General features: G+C 43.8%; 1 protein-coding gene across 1 annotated transcript; it reads left to right on the top strand.

Annotated features, from left to right (window-relative positions):
* Nucleotides 1-1,099: 1,099 nt before the first annotated feature.
* LOC133460833 (hepatic lectin-like) lies at nt 1,100-22,174 on the top strand. Its single transcript, XM_061741596.1, has 6 exons — nt 1,100-1,244; nt 1,533-1,643; nt 17,507-17,596; nt 20,426-20,565; nt 20,788-20,906; nt 21,813-22,174. Exons 1-6 carry the CDS (start codon nt 1,100-1,102, stop codon nt 21,946-21,948), a joined length of 741 nt encoding a protein of 246 aa, XP_061597580.1. The 3' UTR covers nt 21,949-22,174.
* The last annotated feature ends 5,301 nt before the right edge of the window (nt 22,175-27,475 follow it).

Below are 27,475 nucleotides of genomic sequence, written 5' to 3' on the forward strand. Positions count from 1 at the left end.
GGCTAAACATAACGTCACCAAAAGGGGGATGACAACTCATATTCAGTTAAAATAAATAAAACAAAATAAATCAAAGTATTTTGGCTCCAACAGTACCGTAAATTAACTGCAAGGTTGTTTTTTTATACTGTTTTTCTACTGTAATTTCAGTGTATGTCCAGTAGGGGGTGCAGTGTGATTGTGATGGATCAGTTGGAAGAGTGAAAGTTTGCAGGTATAAAATCGATATGGATGGATTTCACCGTATTAAAGAGAATTCATATTAATACTGAAAATGAATTTGGACATATGAAATAATTTTCAGGTTGAGAAATAAATGTCCACTGTTTATGCAGCATTTCACTTGAACAATGTCATCATGACTGAGTATTCTCAGCAGAGTGACTGATTACATTGTTGGGTGAACAAAAGTTAAAAGATATATATTTGTGATTTTATAGTGATAATTGCAAAGTAAGTTGTACTCGAGCTCCAGTTTAAAATGACTACAATGTCTTCTAGTTGTGCCAAATGAAACATGAACATGGATACAAATTTAATGGATATAGATGATTATATGCCACATACATGACTGTCAGGACGTGTGTAAAAGAGTCCTAAACTTGGAGCAGGTCTTCTTTGTGTAAAATATCTAAAACAGTAGACTGAAGCTCGGACCTTCTTGTCTTGTATTTGTGTTGTTACATAGAAACACGTTGAGCTGACGTTTGTGCATCTCTCTGTTAAAGCAGGTGTTGTAGCTGAATCTGATTTCTCACAGACTTTTACTTGTTCCTGAGAACTTGCTCTTAGAAATTAACAATACAATCTTAAACTGGACCCTGATAAATACATTTGTCAATTACCAAATACTTAACTCTCAGAATTTAACTATAGCCTAGTACAAACATTGTAAAACCCACAAAAATATAAACTCTATAAAACTTTGTTCCAGTCAAAAGTTTGCAGGTTCCCTCCCACTGCTCACAGACGGTGATGCATGAAACATTTTAGAGGTAGTTGTGGTTTTTTATGCTCTTACTTCCTGATGTTTTTTGAAAGTTTACTAACCAACAAAGAAACAAAGTGTAGTCAGGTCAGTTACAGATTGCCTCTCAAGATGTCAACAGAAAGTCAAACTGCACCAGATTTGAGAGTAAAATTCAGCAGAAGGGTTCATAAATATGGAAGAGACCAAGATCAATGTGAAATAGAGACGTTGGACGAAGAAAACCCATACTCTGTTCCAGACTTACAACAAACTGGTAAGCAGTAACTCATGAACTTGTCTCAGTAACACTTGATGCTAAAAGGTAGTTTCTGGTGATTTGGTTTAAAACATAAACCATTATCAATCATTACCAGCAACAGATGACATCATCATCCATTTCAGTTTCTGTAACTACAACATGAACAAGATTATTTAAAGACTTATTTAAAAAAGCTCATATTATTTTCAAATGTGATTTACAAATACAAATGTCTACATTAGTTTAATAAGACAAAGCTTTATAAGAGCTTATTTCTGGATTCTCTGTTTTTTGATTTTGTAGAGAAAAACAACCAGAAGAACCTCCCAGCTGTGAAAAGAAACAGTTTCAGAGTTTTCAAAGTTTTCCTGGGAGTGTTTTATCTTCTGGTTCTGGTTGGAGTCATCATACGCTGTGAGTATTTGTATCTTAATATGTCTGATGTGTTACATGCCACATTAGGTTCTGAACACATAATTTTCCCATGGACCCTTTAGGGATAAGGTTAAAAAGAAAATAGAGAAAGACTGTACAAGTAGCACTTGCCAGGGCATTGGGAGATACTCAAACCATCATGTGGTAAAAACTGGAACAAAAGTGGTAAAAGGACCGATCAGTGGTCTCTGTTCTCTGTTCAGCTCTGTAGCTTTCAGAGTTTCTTTGACTGAATCAAAGTAATGATGGAAATAAGTGACTGAAGCGTATCGAGGTAGTTCATAGATCATCATGTAGGAGCTAAACATTTAACCACATTGCTGCAGATCACATGTTTAACACCAGACTTTAATCTTTCTGGACAAACACAATTTAACAAGATGAATCAAATGAACATTTTATAAGAAACTCCATGTGACTGTAGAAGGATGAATGAGGACCAGAATGAAGCAGTTTGTAACATTTAGGGGATTAAAAGATTAAAAAGGTGGTATTTTGAGCTCTTAAAAACCACTGAAGCTTCCGCTCTGTGTTTTACTTGCGTGTGAGGCACAACTTTTTACTAACAGTTACAGAGCACTTCAGTCCCCCTTGTTAATTCCCAGTCTCATGAAGTATCTGGGGATGATGTTCTGCATCCAACCTGGGACATACACTACAAAAACTCAAAATCTTACCAGGAATATTTGTCTCATTTCTAGTTAAAATGCCTAATTTTTAGTCAAAATAAAAATCTCATTCCACTTAAACAAGAGTCATTACCAGAAAAATAACTTGTTATTTGACAATTTTCACCTGTTTCAAGTAAATTTTCACTTGAAATAAGTAGAAAAATCTGCCTGTGGGACAAGATTTATCTTCTCATTACTAGCAAAAAAGTCTTGTTCCACTGGCAGATTTTTCTACTTATTTCAAGTGACAATCTACTAGAAACAGGTGAAAATTGTTTTTTCCAGTGATGGGTCTTGTTTTAAGTGTAATGAGATTTTTTTTTGACTAAAAATGAGACATTTTAACTAGAAATAAGATGAATATTCTTGTTAAGATTTTGAGTTTTTGCAGTGTAGATTTCAAATTGAGAGTTATTCTATCTACCTGTGTGGTACTGAGCCATATGCATTGGCAAGGCCTCACCACACTACTAAGTCGCGCTCTACATCTTTTGGCATTCTGGATCTGGTCCCACATCAAGGAAGACGACTGTATTCAGGGAAGTCTGGGATTCCAGCTTCTGGCAGCTGGTGTCAGTATATCCTTTTTCCAAGGGAAGTTGGTCAACCTCCTTGAACAGAGAAGAAGATCGTTTGGTTACTTTGTAACCTTGGTTCTCTGAGTGAGAGACTATCTCTCCACTCCGTTACATATTCCATATGTACGGGGAACTCTTTAAGACACCCCGTGAGGAGACGGTGCGGCTCACAGCCCAGTACACCAAAGTGACATCTCCTATTCTTCCACACTGTCTACATACCAGTCAGGACAAGGCCCCGCAAGACGCAAAGGCCAAGCTTGAGAGACAGACGGGCTACTCAGGACAGTCTGCAAGTCGCAAGACTGACCAAAAGAAACCAAACAAAAGACAAGAACGGAGTGGCCGCTCAGATCAGCCCGCAAGGCGCCAAGCCGACCGAAGGAGACAACAAGGATCGGACCAAAAGAAACAAAAAGGTAGCCGGCTACCGTTGAGTCACACCCAGCACCCGCTCACCAAAGGAGGGGCTGGCAGCAACATTCAGACGGTAAAACCGTGAAAACGTGGACCGAGATGACCATGTAGCTGCTGCACAGATGGTAGCAGGAGAGGCCCCTCGCCACAAGGCCCATGAGGTGGCCACGCCACGTGTCGAGTGCGCCCGAACCCCGGACGGGACAGGCACACCGGAGAGCACATAAGCCTTCCGAATAGTGTCCACAATCCAGTGGGACAGTCGAGACTTCGATAATGGCCCGCCAAGACAGCTCGAGTTAAAGCAAACAAAAAGCTAATCGGTCTTCCTGATGGCCTGCGTGCGCCGTATGTACTCTGTCAGGGCCCTGAAAGGGCATAGCACGGGCAGGAGCTGCTCATTCGACTGTCCCACCTCAGAAGAGGACAGTGACCGCAGCTCGACTGTCTGGGACAGATGAAACTCAGACAGAACTTTAGGCAGAAAAGCTGTATTGGGGCGGAGGACAACCCCCGAGCCATCCGGCAGGAACCTGCAGCAGTCACTGTGAACAGACAGTGCATGGAGCTCGCTCACCCTCCTGGCAGAAGTCACAGCCAGCAGCCAGCTCTGACGTTTTCCCCTCATTTGAGCTTCAAGTGACCAAGATAAATGAACACAACCCATTTTATTGTATTTTAATTTACCGCCCTCCTGGCTCAGCTAGTGGGTTTTTATCTGACTTCACTGAACTTTTATCTTCTATTATCAAATTGGATAAGGTGCTTATTATTGGTGATTTTAATATTCATATAGATGATCAGTCATCTAATACTGCTACTGAGCTTTTAAATATCACTGAGTCTTTTAATTTTGTGCAACATGTCTCTGGTCCTACACATTTAAAAGGACATACACTGGACCTTGTCTTCTCACATGGATTGATGGTTGAAAATCTACATGTGGAAGAATCTCTTGTCAGTGACCATAGCTGTATCTCCTTTGATATGGCATATGTTGAAAAGCACCCGTCATGTATTGTCCAGGGAAAGAAACGTTTTATTAATCAGCCTGTTGTTGACAGCTTTATTTCCCTGTTTGATGCTGAGCCCGCTTCAAACAATGATGATGATGATAATGATGTGAATTCACTGGTACAGTGTTTTAATCTTCGATGCAAGTCAGTTCTTGATAAAGTAGCTCCAATTAAAGCAAGATCCACCTCTCTTAGGAAACCTTGCCCTTGGATAAATGAAGAGATTAAAAACCACAGGAGAAGCTGCCGCAAGGCAGAGCGACTTTGGAAAGCATCGAAGCTTGAGGTCCACAGGCTGTACCTCAAGGATCTGAGACTTGCTTTAAACAATTTGTTAAAAAACGCTAGAGCTGCTTACTTTGCCCAACTTATTTCTCGTAATAAGAGAAATCCTAAATTTCTGTTTGATACCATCAGCTCTATTACATCCCCTGATGTCCCAGTGGCCTCAGTCTCTTCCACAACTGATTGTAATGTTTTTGCCAGTTTTATGGTAAACAAAGTTAATGACATCAGGGCCAATATTCCTCAAACTGTTTTAAATCCTTGTACTTATCTGCTTCCTCAATGTAAATGGTCCTTGTTTTCTTTGGTCTCACTGCCAGACATCAGTGCGCTCCTTGCCACCATGACACCGTCCTCCAGCCCGCTGGACATACTCCCGACATCACTGTACCTTAAAACTGTTAGCTCTATCGGCCCCTGCATTGTAGAGATTATAAATCAATCTCTCCAAACTGGTGTTGTCCCAGTCTCCTTTAAACAGGCAGCAGTGGAACCTAAATTAAAGAAACCAAACTTGGATCCTGCTGATTTAAAAAATTATAGGCCCATTTCAAAGCTCCCTTTTCTAGCTAAAATCCTGGAAAAGGTAGTAGCTAAACAATTAAATGCCTTCCTGGATGCAAATCTTATTTTTGACACCTTCCAATCAGGCTTTCGGAAAAAGCACTCCACTGAGACTGCTCTAACTCGAGTTTCAAGCGATGTCCTGATGGCAGCAGACTCTGGTCAATTTACAGTTCTGGTACTCTTAGATCTCACCGCTGCATTTGACACGGTGGATCATAAAATCTTACTAGATAGACTCAGAGACACTTTTGGGATTTCTGGTACCGTCTTAAATTGGTTCCGGTCCTACTTGACTGACAGGAGTTTTTTGGTCCATGTCAATGAGTTCCTATCTGACCCGACAGAGCTAGCCTGTGGGGTCCCACAGGGATCAGTCCTTGGCCCTTTACTCTTTTTACTTTACATGACCCCTATTGGACAGATTATCAGTGATTTCAGTGATGTTTCTTATCATCTATATGCTGATGATATTCAGCTCTACTGCTCTTTCAAGCAGACAGAGCTACACAAATTAGATAACTTAATAGCCTGCTTGGCTGCCATCAAAAAATGGCTAAATAACAATCTCCTTCAACTGAACTCCGCTAAAACGGAAACACTGATTATTGCCCCAGATACTGCTATTCCCCTCATAAAACAGCATTTAGGTCATTTAGGTCCCTCTGTCCAACCTAGCGTACGTAACCTAGGAGTTGTGTTTGACAAGGACATGTCCCTGGATCACCACTGTAAACAGTTGGTGAAGAATTGCTTTTACCATCTCCGGAATATCGCTAAACTGAGGTCTATGATCTCAAAAACTGAAATTGAAATGATAATTCATGCCTTTGTGTCATCTCGCATTGATTATTGCAACTCTCTTTTTATGTGTTTTAACAAAAAGGCTGTAAATCGCCTTCAGACTGTGCAGAACGCGGCAGCAAGGATCGTAACTGGAACAAGGAAAAGGGATCATATCACCCCGATTTTATACTCTTTACATTGGCTACCAGTTAATTTTAGGATTCATTTTAAGATTTTAGTACTTACTTTTAGAGCCCTAAATAACCAAGCTCCCGTGTACATTGCTGAACTGCTGAGACCCTACTCTCCCTCACGTTCATTAAGGTCATCAGATCAAAAACTCTTGATGGTCCCCCGCACCCGTTTTAAAACGCGAGGTGACTGCTCTTTCCAGGCCAGTGCCCCTCGCCTCTGGAATGCACTTCCACTGACCTTACGCAGCATTGAGTCCACTGACAGTTTTAAGAGAGAACTTAAAACATATATCTTTAGACAGGCTTTCCCCTGATGATGATGTTTCCCTGGGCATCTGTGAAGTTACCTGTTGTTGTGCTATTGTGTGTTTTATATTCTACTGCATTTTATCCCTGATGTAAAGCACTTTGTGATTGTATCTACAAAAAGCGCTCTATAAATAAATTTTACTTACTTACTTACTTACTTAAATGCGGTCTTAAACGAGAGCCATTGCAAATCAGCAACCCCAAGGGGCTCAAAGGGGGAATGCTGAAGTGCACCAAGGACGATATCCAAGTCCCAAGGAGGGACAGAAGGTCCAGTCCTACGAACCGCAAGCCTCTGGGCACCCTTAAGGAATCGGGAAATCAGGGAGCAGTCATCGGGAGACAAAGCATGCTCACGGACACGAACTGCCTTGACAGCTGCCACCATACCTCGTAGGGTGGCAGCAGACTTCCCAGCCTCCAATTGAGACTGTAAAAACGACAGGATGCCCCGGGCGTTGGCCGAATAGGGATCCATCTGGTGCACCCCACACCAAGTGGTAAATACTCCCCATCGGTATGAGTAGGCAGCCCTAGTGGAAGGTGCCCGAGCCGCTTGCACAGTCTTTACCACAGACTCTGGCAAGCCTAAAGCCAGGAGCCCGTCCCTCTCAGGGGCCAGGCCACCAGTCTGAGCCCCGCTGGGAAGGGGTGGAACAGGGCTCCGCTCGCCTGGGACAGCAGGTCTCGCCGAAGCGGGAGAACCCATGGCGTGCCGTCCAGGAGAGGAGGGATTGCAGAGAACCACAGCATGTGGGGCCAAAGAGGAGCCACCAGAATCAGCCTCGCCCCCTCCACCTGAACCCTGTAAAGGAGAGGCTGGAGGAGAGTGAACGGAGGGAAGGCATAGAGGAGGCCCCGAGGCCACGGGTGCGCCAGCACATCCCACCCCAGGGGAGGATCGTCGTTCCTTAGGGAAAAGAAGAGGCGACAATGCGTCGACTCTCTGGAAGCAAACAGGTCGACGTCCGCCCTGCCGAAACGACGCCAGATTTCCTCGACCACCTGAGGATGGAGTCTCCACTCCCCCGGTGTCGGCCCTCCTCTCGACATGAGGTCCGCTGCTGTGTTCAACGTTCCCGGCACGTGCACCGCCCTGAGCGAACAGAAGAGGGGGTGAGCCCACTGCCACAGTGTGGTTGCCAGCTTGCATAGGACAGGGGAGCCCAGACCCCCCTGTCTGTTGATGTAGGCCGCCACTACTGTGCTGTCGGTCCTGACAATGACATGGTGACCCCTCAGTCTTGGCAGGAACTGTCTGAGTGCCAAGAGGACAGCTTTCAGCTCCAGGACGTTTATGTGCTGGGACATCCAGCGACCGCTCCAGCGGTTTTTGACCCCGCAGCCTTCGTGGACAGCGTCCCAGCCTATTTGGGATGCGTCTGTGAATACCAGTTGGCGATACACCACCGGTCCCAGAGCACTCCCGTTCGCCAGATTGGCCGGATCCCTCCACCAGGAAAGGGCCCTGTGGAGCCTCCGAGAAACCACAACCGTGATCCGGCGGGACATCTGTGGGCACAGGCCCAGGCCCAGCAGGCACCGCTGGACAGGTCGCATATACAGGAGGGCAAGAGGGAAAACCTGCACCATGGCTGCCATCAGGCCCATGAGACGGAGGCAGAGTCCCCAGCTGACCCGAGAGCGCAGCTGAAAGTGGCTGAGGCAGGCCGTGAAGGCCTGCTGCCTCTCCCGAGTCAGCATGATAACCGCCCTCCTGGAGTCCAGAACCGTACCCAGGAAGGTTGTCACCTGAGAAGGCTGGAGCTTGCTCTTCCTGTAGTTCAAGCGCAGGCCCAGGGTCTGAATGTGCTCCAGGAGCAGGGCCACATGGTGGTGGCAGAGCTCCTCCGAGGCCGCACAGACCAGCCAATCGTCGTGGTAATTGAGGATGCGGAGCCCCTGCAGCCTCATCGGCGCGAGGACCGCATCCATACATCGGGTAAATGTCCGGGGAGCCAGGGATATGCCGAAAGGCAGGACCCGAAACTCGAACCGTCTGCCCTCGAAGCCAAACCTCAGAAACCGCCAGTGCCCCGGCCAGATGGGTATCTGGAAGTACGCATCTTTGAGGTCCACAGTGGCAAACCAGTCCCCCATGGTAATGGCCTGCCGCACCCTGGGGATCGTCAACATCCTGCACCTCCGAGGCCGCAGATATTTGTTGAGCACCCTGAGGTCCAGAATCGGGCGAAGTCCCCCATCCCGCTTGGGGACCAAGAAGTAGCGGGAGAAAAAACCCAGCCTGGTGGTCCCCGCACTTCACCTCCCTTATGGCGTGTTTCTCCAGAAGGGAGGACAACTCCTCCCGCAGAACCGTTGCATGTTGAGGGTTGGTCACAGTAGTGAAGGTGGCCAACCTCGCCAGAGGGGGTCTAAGCGGTAGCCATGGGTCATGGTGGAAACCACCCATGGGTCCGCCCCCAAAGCCGCCCACGCGTCCCTGTAACGGTCCGTCGACAGGGGCAGCTGGCAGGCCGGGGTCTTGGCATAGTCAGGAGGGGGGCGGGCGCTTGGAGGACCCCTGAGCCGCTCCCCCCCTCCTCCCCCGATGGCGGGAGTTACGCCAACGAAAAGCCTCCAGCTGGGGCCTGAGGTCCCCTGTACCCCATGTCGGGGCCTCTAGTGGACGGACGGCTGTTCTCGGCCGCCTGGAGCCCCTGGGGCACCTGGAGAAGCCCGACACCTCTTGTGCGGTGCGGCGATTGTCCCGTGCCTGCTGCAGTAGCTGAGCTGCATTCGAACCGAACATGGCCGAAGGTTCCACCGGCAACCTAACCAAACAGTCCCGATCCCTTTGCTGGAGCTGAGACTGGGACAGCCATAAGTGGCGTCTAGCAACCCAAAAGGAAGCTAAGGCTCTGCCTGTAGCCACCGCCTGCTCCTTCATGATCGAAGAGAGGACTGAGGAAGCGGTCCGAAGCTCACCCGTAATATCAGAACCCCCGGGACCCTCCTGCACTGTCTTGGACAGGTCACGAAGGTAGAGGGACATGATAGCCCCTGTATTCGTCAGACGGGTCTGGGTAGCCATAGCTCTGTGCAGCTTGACCAGCAGGTCATCCATGAGTCTACAATTCCTGCTGGGACAGGTGGCTTTGCCAAGAATGGAGTCGGAGGGAGAAACGAGAGGAGAGAGAGCCGGATCCATCTGAGGGAGCGGCCCGCAGGCAACACGCTCCCTGTCAGTCATGTCTGAAAACCTGCGACATAATGCGGACCACCTGTGTGCGGCTGCTGGTGAAGCAAACTGACCGCACACCAGTTCCTCGAAGTCCGGTAGGAGGGGCACCCGTACCGGTACGGGGCGGACCTCCCCGACCTCCTCAAACCGAGAGGTGGGCGCCGTAAGGTCGTCAGGGGGGGCCACACCCAGAGCCCTGGCCGCCCTGCCAATAACCTCATTGAAATGTGGGGTCGAAGAGCTTCCATCTTCTGCGCCGACCCCACTTTGCCCACAAGACAGGTCATCGTCGTCAGAAAAGACTGTCTCCACATCGACCTCGTCCTCCACCTCCTCCAACCCCAGAGGGGGGGGGGGGGGGGGGGGGGGATCAACGCAAGGCCAGGCATAGGGGGAGGCAGAGTGCCCTGCCAGGGTCTCGAACACTCCCCCTGCCCTCGTGTGGCTTCAGCCCTCGACTTCCCAACTTTCCGTTTGGGCATCTCCGAAAGAGGGGAACCTGCCCGCTTCCCGGAGAAATATCTACAACGGGCTTCTCTGGTACGTGCAGAAAAAATAAAACAATTCATGCACGACTGTGGGCTTTCTCTGGCCAAAAAAGCGTGCTGAGGTCCCAAACATTCAATACACTCATCGTGACCATCCTCCAGAGGCATGGAAACCTCACAGCCCATGCAAGAGCTTTGTCCCTGCCGGGCTGCCATGGTTGTGCAATCACTCCGCTCCTTTGCAGGGGGCGGGCCCGACAGCGCCTGGAGCGTCACTGATTGTTTACACCGGCTCAGGTACACGACAAGCCTGCGCCAATATGGGAGGCTCTGCTTTTTTTCCCTGATAGCCTATTTCTTTCTTTTCGCCTCTTTCTTTGCACTTATAACAAAAAGAGAGGAGGGGACGTCCGCCGTCAGCCGACCCGGACTCAGCCGGTGCTTAACACGGACTATCACTCTCACACCGGCGTCTCCTCACGTGTCGGAGGCAGACGGGTGCCACACGACTGGCCGTTAACCAGCACGGATCCAACCGGGCGCGTCAACTCACGAGACCATGAGCAATACACCGGAAGGGACCGGAGATCAGCACAGGTCCAACCGGACGCGTCAACTCACGGAGCATGAGCAATACGCCGGGAGAGACCGGAGATCAGTACGGGTCCAACCGGACGCGTCAACCCACGAAACCATGGGCTATACGCCGGGAGAGACCGGAATACCAGCACGGATCCAACCGGGCGCGTCAACCCACGAGACCATGGGCAATACGTCGGAATGGGATCACGGCTGCGTTTTCTGGAGAAGAAGGAGGGAACAGCAATCCAGGGAGGCTGCCCGAAGACAGACGCCCACCACAGCTACGGTGGGTAAGTGGATTCACGCTGCACCCACACACTCACACTTCTCTGTAACACGGATCATCTCACACTTGCACCTTGACTCAGGTGGAGATCAAACAATCACTGATTACACGCCAGCACAGGTGCTTTATAGGTAAACCTAAGGGCGTGGCCGGGCAAGCCGGTGTGTCTTAAAGAAATATCCACGTACCTTGACAGCAGGGGGATCAATCCCCGTACATATGGAATATGTAACGGAGTGGAGAGATAGTCTCGATACGATAGAGAACTTTCCCTCTAAGTTCAACAACACAGTTGTTGGTGGGGCTGGCTGTCGTACCGACCCTGGTGGTGTCACGACAGATTTAAGACCTGGACCTGGACACGACCGGAAACAAGTTCAAAATAAAACAATCTTTTAATGCAAAGTATCAAAAAAAATTAAAAAAATCACTCCACAGAGGAAAATTCTCAAAACTGCAAAAACACAAATAAATACAAAACCTGACTTTAACAAATTGCCTGACATGGAACCTCGAACACTTGACGCAGCAGACAAGATGAACTGGCAACAAGACAGGGGGAGACACAGACTATACTGTATATAAGGTAGGGGAACACAGGTGGAGCCAATCAGGGGCGGGGTTGGCAATCACAGTGGAGGGAAAATCACACAAAGGAGGGAAGTCAGGATCTGAAACGAGAGGGAGATGGTGAGTATCAAAATAAAACAGGAAGCCATGAGACAACATAGACACAAGACAAAACTAAACACAACTTAAGGTTTCTTGGACATGACAGGTGGTGTGGTCTGTCTGTCCTTGTTAAAATAACTGTTAAAACAGTTTCAGTCTCTCTACACAGTTACAAGAGAACAAAACCATCAAGATAACACCTCATCTCGTGTACAGGATGGTCATTCTGCAGTGTACATGTAGGTGTAACTGTCATCCTTTGAAGTCGAACAAGTTGCTGAGAATGGTTTTGAAAAAAACCTCTAAAGTAGAGCAGACCTCCAGGTCAAGGGTTTCTTACTAGGAAATGGACACATTTTAGCATGTTTTCTTTTTTTTTAAAGGCAGTACTTCCTCAAAAATGTAATTAAACCACATAGAAGGCTGAACAAAAAACACCAGCAGCTGAACCAGCCCGGATGTCACATTGAATATTGTACAATACAAGATCAGCACTTCAACAGCAGATCCACAGTTAGTCAAGTACAGCACTTGTCCGGCTGTCTCTGTCCTCTCAGGATGTCCTCAGATATTTATTCTAAACCAGATTTATCAAAAAAGGTGAGATACAACAGAAATGAGCAAGAAGACGGAGCAGGATGGGAGGAGATGGAGGTGGATATCTATGAGACTGTTGATGATGTTGGGAATAATTTTACTGTTTTCCAGTCACAGGAAGAAGGTAAGTAAATGACATGTAGTTAATAAAGTTCAACTTTAGAGATAATTATGTTCAGGTATTATACATTCATGTGTAGCGGTAAAGATTATGAACTCTGGTTCTGCAGAACGACAGACTCAGAACCATCGTGCTCTCCAGAAAAGACCTGTCAGAGGTTCAACACTGTGTCGAGGAGTGTTGTGTACGGTGGTTTTAGTCTTGGTCGTCATCTTGTTCATATATCACCAACTCCACTGGCTTCCCATCAAATACCGCATAGATTACAAAATCCTCATCAACACCTTCAATGCCATCCATAATCTTGCCCCCCCTTACCTGTCAGACCTCATCCATATCAACACTCCCACCCGGTCACTCAGGTCTGCCTCCTCCACCAACCTCACTGTTCCCCCAGCCCGCCTGTCCACCATGGGGGGTAGAGCTTTCAGCCGCTCTGCCCCTCGCCTCTGGAACAGCCTCCCCCCCAACATCAGGAACATGGACACTCTTCCAACCTTTGAATCTCACCTCAAAACCCATCTATTTAGGGAGGCTTATGATTTGGATTAGACTCTGCTGTCGATAATGTGTTAAATTTTTTATACTTGTTTTTTACTGTTGTAATTTGTATTTTTATTGTTGTATTTCTTGCTCTGTCAGGCGACCTTGAGTGTTTTGAAAGGCGCCATACAAATAAAATGTATTATTATTATTATTATATATGGTAAGATAAAATGCTGCACCTCAAAAACTACATGATGCATTTTGATCACAAAGTAGAGAAACTGCTGTTTATCTCTGAAGTACTGATGACGTACTTTCATAAAACATTGATGAGTTTTACCAAAAATCAAACAGAGAAGGTTGTTTGACAGTAAACCAACCCAAGAACTACTGGGGTTTTTCTACTTACCACATGTGGGACATTTCTGTGGACAAATGCTTTAAGTCGTTACATGTTAGGGTCAGAGACCATTGTTTTCATTGCACTACATGTTATCTGTCATTAGTCTTGGACCATTTATAAGTATTGTTCCTGAACAGTGAAACAACAACAAACATCTGCAGAACAAGAACCAGTAGATTCATATGAGCTGGATGAATTATTAAGTAGAGTCGTTGTACCGCTCTGAGACAGATAAGATGTCAACCATGTATTCTTGTTCAAACGGATCCCTCCTCACCTATGGGATTTTGCTGGCATGCTCTGTTTTTTTATGAAATATTATTTTTTTTGTGATCAATTTTTTCATTAAGAATCTCATGGATACAAGATGATCATGGTATTGTGATAAATGGCATATAGAATGGGAGCAGTATGGTCAGAGATTCCTCCTTTTTCTTATATTAAATAAAACAAAAAAAGAAAGAAAAATTAAAGCTACAAGCAGCGATGAATGGGCCCTTGCGTGTGCAATTTTCACCAATAAAAGTCAAGGACTCAAAACTAAGTCGGATGACACCACATGACTCTTTATGTCAAACCATTCAAAAGTTATGGCAGAAAATAGGAACTATCGAATATCGACCAATAAGAAGAAGGGGCGGGGCTAATTTGCACCAATTAAGGTGAAGGAGTAAAAACCGAGTCCATTGACACCACCCACGACTCTTTATGTCAAACCATTCAAAAGTTATGGCAGAAAGTAGGAACTATCAAATATGGACCAATCAGATGAAGGGGGGGCACGGTTTTGGGCGTCTATTGTCGCCACGGTAACGCTTTTGACTGAGAAAAGTAATGCCCATCGTCGCAGGATCGAGACGCACATTCTGTTGTATAACACACCTGGGTGCACGTTACGGTTCGGGCCGCATTAACTGCCGAAGAAATGGCATAAATTGCGGCAAAATTACACGATTAATAAAAAATGGCCGACTTCCTGTTCGGTTTCGGCCATGGCTCCAAGAGACTTTTCTTTAAGTTGCGACATGATACAGGTGTGTAACGATTTTCATGCATGTACGTCAAACCGTATTGTGGGGCTTGAGGCACAAAGTTTTCTAGGGGGCGCTGTTGAGCCATTAGGCCACGCCCATTAATGCAAACCATTAAATATTAAATTTTTCGCCAGGCCTGGCTTGCGTGCACATTTGGTGACATTTGGGGCACATTTAGGGGGGCAAAAAGGCCCTCCTTTCGTCGGAAAAATAAAGAAGAAAGAAGGAAGAAATTGTATTCTTACAGATACAATAGGGCCTTCACACTGTAAGAGCTCGGGCCCTAATTCAAAAGCGTTGCTGCTTGAAGCTTCTCTAATACCCCTTTTACACCAAGCTGGTTCCAGGGCTGGTTCTGGGCTAGAGCCAGACTTAGCACCAGTTCTTTGGTTTTACACAGCCTAAGCACCGGCTCCTGGCTCTCAAAACTGGTGCTACGCCAGCCCCTTTGAGCTGCTGGGCCAGGCGTAAGAACCAGTTACGTCGGGGGCGGGGGGCGGGGCTGGGGACGGTGTTACTGAACAACCAAAGCAGAGTAAACACGGAAGAGCACCGTTTTTAAACAACGGAGCGTTGAAGACGGCGGTTAAGTTAGCAGACTCTTTTATTATTACATCCATTTATTTAATAATGGATGTAAAACAGAAGCAGCAGTGGTCTACGGTACAATCCATCACGTCGGCGGAGCGGCAGCCTCGCGTCCGAGCCCGCTCCCAGCCCGTCCCCGCGGGCCGGGAATTTTATTAAATAAATGGATGTCATAATGAAAGAGTCTGCTAACTTAACCGCCGTCTTCAACGCTCGATCCATTTATTTAATAAAAATTCCCAGCCCGCGGTTCTGGTTCCGCGTTACAACTCCTGAGGAGAGGAGAGGAGAGGAGCTCCTGTCCCCCGGGGCTGCCGGCTCTCGAGTCAAATTTCTTAACAGGCGTTATAAACTGAGCCCAGGTTGGGGATCTTAAAGGTTACTTTTACGCCTGAAAAAAATATTAAAACTTAATAAAGTGCCATATTAACAGCGCTACAGCAGGAATTAAAACAGCTTTTAACTGTCGGCTTCCTCATATGGTGTGACGATCGACGCAGAGCCTACGGTGTAGGTTATGCGGCGCCGGGCGCCGTATGCCGTACCCTACGCCGTAGGCTCTGCGTCGATTTAACTCGGAACCATAAATCAGCTCCGGAGCCGGCAGTCAGCCAGAAATTCCGAAATTTTCAGATCAAATCTCTTAACAGGCGTTATTTGGATAAACTGAGCCCAGGTTGGGGATCTTAAAGGTTACTTTACCTGAAAAAATATTAAAACTTAATAAAGTGCCATATTAACAGCGCTACAGCTGAAATTAAAACAGCTTTTGGCTCTCAGCTTCCTGATCAGGTTAGGGATGAAAACGAGGGGGAGTGGTGACGTGATGACGTGGCTCTCTGGCCAGCTGCTGGGTAGCACCAGCTGTTTAAAAGCAAACGGTTCTTACTTAGAACCAACCGCGAACCGGCTCTAGCACCAGCACTAGCACCAGCCCTGGAACCAGCTTGGTGTAAAAGGGGTGTAAGTCTCATTTTTAACTTGATATTGAACAAAAGCCACAGACCCAGCAGCACATATATCATCTCCTCCAGGTTCTACATTGTCTTCTTCGTTTAGATACACAATCAAATACATCACAACAGCTTCGCTCCAACCTCCTACTTCTGCTCCAGGTGCTGAATTGTTATGGAAAAGAAACCAGGCCAAGTTGAGTCGAGCCGAGCTGAGATGAGTAGAGTCGAGTAGGTGCTAGTGGAAAAGTGCCAATAGAACCTCGGCAGAGTAGTTACAGAAAAAGTATCTACTCAGTACGGGTAGACCCCTAGTGGTAAAGAACCAAACCGAGTGGAGGCGAGCCGAGTCGGGCTGAGAAGGTACTAGTGGAAAAGCACCATTAGTGCTGGAAAGTAGTGCATGCTGCAAAGACAACCTGAGGCCTCTAATGGCCTTAAATGCTGGCATGACATGAAGCTGTTGAGGTGGTGTGACACGGTGGTGAGTGAACTCACCACAACAATTCAGAGTGTGACACACTAATAACTAAAGCAGACTTTCTGTCTAAATCCAAGCGGCAGCGGAAGTGCCGCTTCTCTGGGGGATGTACATCAAGCTGCTGATGTAAATGTATATGTACTTTATTTATATAGCCTTTTACAGCCACCTCTAGGTGAGCCAAAGTGCTTTACAGAATAAAACATACAGAAATACAACATACAATCATAAGACAGAGCAATACCATAAATAGAATAAAAGAAAAAGAGTAAAAAGTGTCACCACACCACTGGGTAATAAAAGCCATTCTAAATAAATAGGTTTTAAGCCTTAATTTAAAAAGCCCCAGGTCAGAGATTGTTCCAGATCCTGGGGGCGGCAACTGAAAAGGCTCGGTCACCCTAGTGCTTGAGCTTTGACCTGGGCACTTCCAACAACACTTGGTTTGAGGATCTCAACGCCCTGCCATGCTCACGCACCGTGAAAAGCTCCATAAATAGGGCGGGGGGGGGGGGGGGGTTCGGGAGCAGGAAGCCAATGGAGTGACTAGAGGTCCAGAGTAATGTGCTCACATGTTTTAGTGTTAGTTAAAAGACGGGCAGCTGCATTCTGCACTAGTTGAAGGCTAATAGAGGACTTGGAGACGCCAACATATAGTGCATTACAATAGTCTGATCTTAAAATAACCATTAGAGCCAGACAAACCACAAAACATCTGATCCTTCCTAGAACTAGTTTGCCTAGAGAGACAGATCAAGTGGAAATTCCCCCAGACAACGAAGCTTCAGAGATCGTTAGGAAATAAACCTCTTCATCACAATAAGGTGCAAGTTTGAGGAGAAGGTTAAACTTCTGCAGACACTAAAAGGATATAAACATGATATAGAAGGTAACATCTGAGAAGATGCTTGACTTTCATATATATACACACACAAACACACACCGTTACATCCCAGTGATGAAAATAATCAGTTATAAAATTTCAGTTCATAATAATTTCCTCAGCATGTCAGATTCACTGACGTTACGCCGCACTGCTTGTTGAATTAAAATATATAACTACAATTTGTAACAGTAGAGCATTATCCAATAAAAACCTTAAAGTAAATTATTTCTGTTTATTAAAAGCAAATTTTATGTGTTACAGCTCTTTTACTCACCTTGGAAGTCAACCAGCTGAAGACCAAACACAACCAACTGAACACCACCTACAATCAGCTGCTCAACAATGTTTCTGGTAAAAAAAAAATTAAATTAGCAAAAAAAACTCAAGCTACACAATCACCACCTAAAATGTTCATTAATTTGTTTACCAAAATTTCATGGCATGGTATTTATGAGCAGTTTCTCTAATGAAATAGACAAACAGCAGAAAAAAGAGTCAGAAAACGGACTGAACGATAAATTTAAATGTGATATTTTTTCATCCCACACGATGAAAACACTGCAACACAGCAATGCAAAGTAGTATTTGCATATGAATGAGCCTGCTGAGCATGCGCAGCCAGAGCCGGATTAAATAAATGGACTACACTAGGCAGCCTGTGATTTTTGGGCCCCCCTCCATCGATGTTATTTATGAAATCTTAAACTTACCAAAGTTACTAATAAAACTTAATTCACATTTTACATAGCAAAGTCATAGTCAAGTTGGTTCTTTGTATTCCAAAATAAGTCATGTGTTGTATATTAAACAGTCTATCAGACTATTTTTAGATTTTTATTATTTATACGTTATTACAATGCTCTATTAAATGCTATTAAATTATCCTTATCTTATCGATTGTGAGCATTTTGCAGAAAATCTTAATTAAATGTGTTGATTAAATTGAATAGTTAAATAAGAAGTCAAATCTACAAAGACCATTACAATTTGCAGTAAGACAAAGTGTGCTGTAGTATGTATGTACCGTATGTCTGTATGTGTATATGTATGTCTGTATGTGTATATGTATGTATGTGTATGGGTATGCAGAGCCGTTTGAGAGATTTGCAAGGCCCTGTGTGAAATAGCCAGGGGGGCCCTCGCGCGTGAGCGTAGCGAGCGCGCGCAAAATTTTTGGGTTTTTCGGGTCGGATCGGGTGTCTATATGCGCAATTTTAACTCTCCAATTAGCAAAATACTGGATACCTTCCCCTGCCTCATCATCATCTGGGCTTGCCTCGACGCGGGGCCCCACGGCTGCTTGAGACCCGGTCGGATCGGTGATTTTTGTAACAAATTTATCAAACAAGCCTTTCAGAGAGGCATTAAACTCTTCCATTTTCTTTAGTTTTTTCTTTTTTCATCCCCTGATGGAAATTTCCTGAATCTGTCTCGTTCTCTCGACATTGTGTGACAGTTTGTTCCAACTCCACCGTCTGGATCAGAGCACCTTGTGTCCGCGCTTGGTCTGATCAGTTGTATTGAACAACAGACACGCGTCATCATTGCACATATATTTATTGATATGCACAGACTAGTACACATTTAGGTCTGTAATGGAACGTGACTGTTGATATTTATAAGGAAAAAAACAAAAAAAAAACGGCCCATAGCGCCAGGCCCCTTGGGGCGCCAGGCCCCGTGCGGTCGCACGGTTCGCACATCCCTTGCGGCGGCCCTGTGCGTATGTATGCGTATATATGTATGTATACTAAATATAGTAATAATGCACACATATATATATGCCTTAGGTTTTTACCGGCATGTTATCAACCATTAATATGTGTGCAGACAAAAAAAAATTAATTTTTTTCTTTCTTTTTTTTGTCCCCCTGTCTGGGCCCCCCCCCCTGTCGGGCCCTAGGCATGTGCCTAGTCTGCCTTTGCGTTAATCCGGCTCTGTGCGCAGCGTCTTCCTGCAGCCTGTTTCTGCTGTGCGTCAGGATGAATGAGACGTGTCGAGCAACCGTGCCACTAAATTTCACGGAGACTGAGATCGAGATGTTGAGGATGAGGTGGAGGCAGGAAAACAACATTATTTGGTGGTCACAGTAAAAGTAGAAAAAGTATATAAATAGTATAAAATAAAGCGAGTGAGTGGCAGCACGTCGTTGCTGCGCTAAACGCCGCAATTTCCACTGGGGACAGGGGGGACATGTCCCCCTCACTTTTCAAAATCATGTTTTTGTCTCCCCCACTTTTTACAGTTTACAAGCTAACGGAAGGCTCAGCCGTTATTTGCAAATCATCAAGACACCCTTTGCAAAGGCGATGCGAAGACGGCCCAGCAGCCCCGCTCCCCCTCCCCTCTCCCCTCAGTGCTGCTCAGGGCGGGTTTATGGTTCCACGTTACACCAACGCAGAGCCTATGGCGTAGGTGCGCATCGACGCGTAGCCTACGGCGTAGGCTCTGCGTCGTTTTAACGCGGAACCATAATTTAGGCTTACGCCCGCGCGTAAAGGTTTCACGCGCGCGTAAAACTCATTATATATATAAAAAAAATCTGTGTCCCTTTAGGGGCTCCGTAGAGTGGCCCGGCACTCATTTGTTCTGTCCTCAGTCACTCTACAGTTGGAATCGGTGGGTGAAGAGGAGGTTCCCGGCGTGTCCTGGCACTGCGGCTGCAGCAGCAGCACCAGAGTCCTGACTGACGCTGTGCTTCAAACACAAAGGGACACGATTAGCGCTATTATGTTATAAGTCTGACATTATTAAGAGTTAAGCGTTATTAAGAGTATGACACAAATGTTATCAGATATTTAACCTACACAGGAGTTGTTTTCATGTTATTCTTCTAACCAGATATGACTTTGGACAAAGACCAGCTGCAGAGGGAACACGGCCAACTGAACAACACTTATAATCAGCTAAAAAATGAAGTTGATGCTAAGAAAGATTTATTACCAAATAAATACATTTGAACTTCATTGTTAGTCTTCATAACTTCGTATTTCTATGAGTGTAACTTAATTAAAAATAAATAAAATAGAAATCTAGAGCTAAAATATTTTAACAAATAATCTGAAAGGTAAAAGTGACAACTGAAGGAGATTTCTGAATATTGAAAGAACACTCTAAATGTGATGTTCAGTGACATGAAATCTTTCTAAAAACTTGTCTGTCTGATATCTGATATGAAGGAGAGTGTCCTGATGGATGGAGAAGATTTGGATCCAGTTTTTACAGAAAATTCACAGAGAGTAAAACTTGGTCTGAGAGCAGGAGGGAGTGTGAGGAAAGAGGAGCTGATCTGGTGATCATAAACAGCAAAGAGGAGCAGGTGGGTGTTTCATGTCAGTGTATTTGATGTTACTGCAGTTTTCTGTTACTTGTGTTCTCCACCTGCTGTCAGTCTGTGTGCTGTTTCTGTCTCCATCCTGATGGATTTCAGTTAGAAATGTTATTTTAAATCACTTATATTGTTTTCAAACACAATCATCAGGATACTGAGACAGATTTGCAGATTCATGACGGCAGAAACTACTTTTGTTTCGTCATTTAGGATTTTGTGAGACGACTGAACTCGAATGGATACTCCTGGATTGGTCTGAAAGCTGAACGGTCGACAAGGACACAGGAATATGAATGGAAATGGGTGGACGGATCACCGCTGACAACAACGTAAGACAGTGTTTCTTTTACAATTTCATCAAATTTATTATTTCATATTGTTAACAAGTAAAACAGCTAAACATTTTAAAAACTGTATCATCATTATTTTTGTAACACATTTATTTGAATGAACAGCTGTGTGAACTCTTCATCTGCAGTTTGTGATGAATTTATTTAATAAAAACTCAACAATAAGTCTAATGAAAGAGATTTCAAATGTTTGTTCTCAAATAGTGTAAATAATGTGTTTAGTTTGTGTTCTGTACTTTTGACCCGTCAGAACAACAGCAGAATGACATAATTCAGGTCTTTTCCTCTCTGGTGACTTTAACAACATTAAACATGAAACACGTGAACATTAGAACCTGGGATGAAATAAAGAGCAGCTTCACCACAAAGTTTTCCTGCAGACTAACTGGTTCAACCAACATCAACGGACAACCGTTTCAATGTTTTGTTGTAAAACTGCTGCACAAACTGGTAAAACAACAGCTCAACTATGACTCCTTTATCACCAATAAAACATGAAGATTTAGAGACTGAAAACCTTGACAGTGTTTCTAGTGTCTGAGAGGATTCACAGTAGGACGTCTTCAGAAGAGCTGAGTGTGGTTGGGAACAGAGACACTAATGAGCATGTGCAGGGAGATGAAAAACCAGGAAGCAGATCAGCAGGAGAGAAGAGATTTGTGGAAGATGTGCAGACTGAGCTGCTTTCACTGGAATAAATTAATGATACCATGTTGGAGTAATTAATGAAGACCTCATCCAACATCTGGAATCAGACCAAAAGTTCCTTGTGATCTTTAAAAAGTGAAGATTTGTGTAAAACAATTAAAGAAGGTGTCAGTTTTATCAGAAAATGAAAATAATCTTGATTTTCATCTCAGTTGAACATGTTTTAATACTTCACAGGTTCTGGGCTGCAGGATGGTCTCAACATCAGTATAACCGACATGGATATGCTGCACAGTGTTGTACTAATAAAGGGAAATGGACATATTCATATTACACTTCCACTAATAACTGGATCTGTGAGAAGAAAAATTAAGATTTCATTGTTTAATCCTGATTACATTCAGATAACATTTGGTCACTTTCATTTATTGTGTTTCATGTGTCATTTATAAGTGTGTTTATTCTGAACTTCATCATGTGTACAGGGTAGTGAAGCTATCATCAGAACTTGATAATGCTGAAGTAAAATATAATGATTGTAAATAAGTATAAATGCAGCTTTTCTTCACTTTGTTTACTTGGGTTTTTTAAATTTGATGTGTGAGGAATGAAGAGTTGTCAGTTAAAATAATTGTCTTTATTCTGCTACATTTACATAAACATTTGTCCTCTTGCTTCATTTTCCCAAAAACTAAAGTTACAATTTAGTTGTTTTTAACATAAAAATGTTTAAATCAAAGATACTTAAATACAAGAACACGAGGATGGGCAAACTGTTTTTTTGTCAATTTTACATCAAGTTTATATTATTTTTACTTGTAATGTTCAAGGATTTGTAATAAAGATGCCGTCTTCAACTTAAGTGTGTTATCAGTTTTATTTTTTCCATTTCTTAGAAAGTTGTTGAGGTTGAAACTGGAACTGATCAGCCAGAACATCACAGCCACTCATTCAGTTTCTGGGTTATGCAGCAGCTCCTCGTGGTCCTAAAAGACCTCCAACCAGTCAGGATCTGAACAGAACCATCTGAGGGAGTCCTGCAGTGTCTGGTACCAGGATGTTAGAAATAGATCATTCAGACTTTCTAAACTTTTTCTCATCATAAATTAAAATATTTCAATTTTTTTCTTTTTTGTCATAATTGTATTTTTCTGTAGTGTGGCTGAGCGCTTTAAGGCCCTGGATTAAGTCTCCAGTCTCAAAAGGGGCGTGGGTTCAAATCCCACAACTAAGACTTCAATGAACATTTTATCTGTGAACTTCTTTGGAGTTAGAATTAAAGATATGTTTGCAGCAGAATGACTGTTAATCTCCACCTGGGGTCTGTTTCACAAAGTGTTTTATGTTGAACCTGAACTCCGGGAAACACCAAGTGAGATTTCTTGACCCTGGGCAAGGGGGCTCAGTTCAGTCTGTCTCAGAAAGTGAGCTAACTCATACTTGGAGTCTGAACCGTCAACTAAAATGTCAACTCTCTTTCCTTTGCAGCCGTGTTACATTTCAGTGTGAAAATGTGCTCACATGATTGAATGTGACTGCACTCACATGTTCAGTTCTAGTCAACTAAAATAGGAAGATCACGTGTGCTTACTATGCGTTGCCATGGTGAATCATGGTATCTGAGTTCTGTCTTTAATTTTTACGATGCTTTTTTTTGCATAAACATGAAGGAAGGGGGAAATAAATGGCGGAGGGAAGGAATGAATGAATGAAGGAAGGCATGAAAGATAAAAAAATCACCAAATTTATCCAGAATTCCAGAAGCTTAGAGCTGCAAATCTGATGCTTTCATCTCCTTTGCAGTGTTGACCTTCTGCCTTGTCCCTTGCACACGTAGATTCCTTCTGATACTCTGAATCTTTTGACATTACACCCTGTAGATAAGGGGTCTTCAATTCAACTTGTCACCAGGATCTGATATCCAGTCATATAGAAAATGATAGTACAAGAAAAATAAGCAGTAATAAAAAAGTGGTACAGAATAGAATAAATAATAATTCACATTCACACACCAAGTTTTTGACCCAGGTGTCATAATATTGCACATCAGCGGTCAGATATAGCACATTCTTTTGGATATTTCATGGCAGATCTTAGTCTCCCTGCACGTCATCATCATCACCCCATCTCCTCTCCATCATCCATGATGGTCAGCAGTTTGCCCAAAGTTCTCTTTTCTGCATCTGTCACCAGCGAGTCCAGCTTTGTTCCAACCATGAATCCAGCCCATCTGAGCAGTTTATCAAACCCAGAGGAGTCTTTCTTGGATATGCTACACCCTCATCACACAACTGTGTAGAAGATAAGATAAGATAAGATAAGATAAGATAATCCTTTATTTCTCCCTCAGTGGGGAAATTCACTTTGTGCAGCAGCAGTACACATCACAAACATGCAGGGAAAGGGTAAAAAAAAACTAAAAAAATATATAATTATGAAATATATAAACAGTAGGTATACATTGTGATGAAAAATAAAAAGTAGTGCAGTACGGGAAAGAAAGAAAAAAAACAATGCAAGAAAGCAGGTAGGATGTTTATGAGGTAGACAGTTATTGCACATCTTGTTTTTTTTTTTTTTTTTAACATTTATTAGAACCAGTTCCTTGACAGTCTCACACAGTATGACAGGTACAAATACACAGCTTGGTATCAAAATAGCATTGTATCAAATAGACAATCAAATTGCCATGAGGTGAAAGGATATTGCTCATAAGTCCACATATTTCAGAATACTAAAGAAAAAAAAAAGGAAAATTCAACTAGCCCAGTTGCACAGAGACGATATTCTCACTTCTCTAAATACATTCTAACAGGTGTCCATTTCGTAAGATACAAGTCCGTCTGGAGTCGAAGCTTTGCCGTTATGTGCTCCATACAGTTCACATCCTTAAGTCTTTGGGTCCACTGGTCCAGTGTGGGTGGAAGAAGCTTAAGCCAATTTACTGTGATCATTTTATGTGCAATCAACAAAAGTGCCCTGAGTAAAGACACACAGTTTTTCCCTAAATCTGTTAACAGAACAGTACCCAAAATTAGTTGCTGTGGTTCTATTGGTCTGTTTAAATTCAAAATCTCACTTATCTGTCGCTTCACAATCTCCCAAAAAATGTGAGAGAAGTCCCCTATCATGCCACAGCCCCTCCAACAAAGGGGGGAACAATTATTATCATATCTAGATATCACTAAAGGAGTTTTAAAATATCTAATTTTCAACTTCCAGCTAAATTCTCTCCAGGTTGGGCTGCTTAAACATTTCTGCCAGGGTACCCAAGAATTCTCCCACTCCTCATCAGCAACTATGGCATTAACTTCCAATTCCCATTTACCTTTCACATCCAGCGTATCTACTGATGTGTCCATATGAATCCTACTGTATATACAAGATATTGTGTTTTTAGTGTTCATTTTTTTCTCCGCTATCTCAATCCAATATTGTTCAAAATTAGATGGGGCTTCTTTAATTTTTTCCCACTCTTTGTGTGTCGTCAGATAATGGCGAATTTGAAAATATCTAAATAAATCCTTAGAATCAATACCATATTTTGCCTGAAGTTGTGAGAAAGCCCTGAGAGTCATTCCTTCGAATAATTGGTTTATTGTGCTGAGGCCCTTCTCCGCCCATCTAAAGAAACCCTTGTCCATTTTTACTGGCAGAAAATCACAGACAGTAGTTATTTTTGTTGCCCTCGATAGAGATAGAGGTAAATTCAACATCTTTCTAGTCTTCTCCCATACCTTTAGTGTATAATTAACCCATTCATTTTGAATCTTAAGTTTACGCCACAGTTTTGAATTTAGAGTGGGAAGGGTTGAGAGTGACATATTTTTTACTGAACCTTGCTCTATGTGTACCCATCTTGTGTCCATATCTAATTTTATCCATGAAACCAATTTTCCAAGTTGTGCTGCTCGGTAATAATTTCTAAAATGAGGCAAGGCCAATCCACCCTTGTCCTTGCGTGCACAGAGAACTTTGAGTCTCACTCTAGGTCTTTTGTTCTGCCATATAAATTTGGAAACAAGCTTATCCAGAAATGTAAAGGTAGGTACAGGAACAGTAACAGGTAACGAATTAAAAAGAAATAACAACCTTGGCAAAACGTTCATCCTGATTGTTTCTACCCTCCCAACTAAAGACAAAGGAAGCATCTCCCATCTTTCTAAGTCATTTTTGATTTGCGAAATAAGTTTATCATAATTTGCTTTATATAACTGATTTGAGGTATGGGTCAAAACAACTCCCAGGTACCTAAAGCCCCTTTTTGACCATTTGAATTTCACCTGTCTGTCCAAACATGTAGGCCAGCATCCTGTTATCATCATAGCTTCTGATTTCCCCTCATTAACCTTGTACCCTGAAACCTTCCCATAGTCCCCCAGGCATTGCATAAGAGCTGGTACAGATGACTGTGGATTTCTCATAAACAAAAGAATGTCATCTGCGAACAACGAAATTTTATGCATCATTCCTCCGTCATCCACTATTCCCTCAATCTGGTTATTTCCCCTTATTAACTCAGCAAGCGGTTCAATACCCAGCGCAAACAAAATAGGAGAGAGTGGGTTTCCCTGTCTAACACCTTTTTTAAGCTCAAAAAATTGGGAGCAGTATCCATTGACCCTAACCCTTGATGTTGGGTCTTTATTCAAGGTATTAATCCAATTTATGAATGTTACATTGAATCCCATTTGTTCCATAGTGTAATTTAGATATAACAAATCTACCCTGTCAAATGCTTTCTCCGCATCAAGACTGAGAAGCATTGACGGGTGGGCAGAATGCCTGGCTACTGATTGTACATTTAAAGCTCTCCTTATATTATTTGCTCCTTGACGACCTGGTATAAAACCGGTTTGATCAGGGTTAATCAGTTTTTCTGCATCCTATTCGCCAATATGGAACTGATAATTTTTACGTCATTCCCCAGCAGGCTGATTGGTCTGTAGGCACCGCAGTCCAGTGGGTCTTTCCCCTCTTTATATATTACCATTATTATGGCCTCTGACCAGCTCTTTGGGGGGTCATTCTCCTGTAAAGCATAATTAAAGACCTGGCAAAGTTTTGGCACCAGCTCCTCCATAAAGGTCTTATAAAATTAACCCGGTAAACCGTCTGTGCCAGGAGATTTATTATTTTTAAGTGACTTAATAACGTCTCGTATCTCATTTTCTCGAATTGGAGCCACCAATTCATCCGCCTCAGACACAGAGAGTTTTGCTAAATTAAGGTCTTTAAACATATTTTCCAATTTTCTTTTGTCTTGTGTTTCTTTTGGAGTATCATAGAGCTTTTTATAAAAAGTTTGAAATGCTTCTGCTACCTCCTCTGGGCGTGAGACCTCGGCTAAAGATGTTGGGTGTTTTATCTTAGCACATCTTGTTTTTACTGTCCGTTTGCTACTGTAGCAGGCCTGGTTGTAGAGTGATGGCAGCGGGGAGGAAGGAATAATAATAATAAATTAAAGCTGCAAGCAGCGATGAACGGGCCCTCGCACTCACGGCCACCGCCCCCCATAAGCATATCAGAAATGACACCGATTTTCATGCATGTACGTCAAACCGTATTATGGGGCTTGAGACGCAAAGTTTTTTCTGTCTGAACCAATCAGGTGAAGGGGGGGTGCGCTTTTTGGCGTCTAGTGTCGCCACGGTAACGCTTTTGAAAGAGAAAAGTAATGCATGTTGTCGCAGGATGGAGACGCACGTTTTGATGTATAACACACTTGGCACATTACGGTTCGGCCGTATTAACTGCCGAAGGAATGGCATAAATTTCGCCAAAATGACACAATTAATTCAAAATGGGTGACTTCCTATTCGGTTTTGGCCATGGCGCCAAGAGACTTTTCTTTATGTTGATGATACAGGTGTGTACCGATTTTCGTACATGTACGTCAA

The sequence above is a fragment of the Cololabis saira genome, chromosome 15, assembly GCF_033807715.1.
Source record: "Cololabis saira isolate AMF1-May2022 chromosome 15, fColSai1.1, whole genome shotgun sequence".
Classification (NCBI taxonomy): Eukaryota; Metazoa; Chordata; class Actinopteri; order Beloniformes; family Belonidae; genus Cololabis; species Cololabis saira.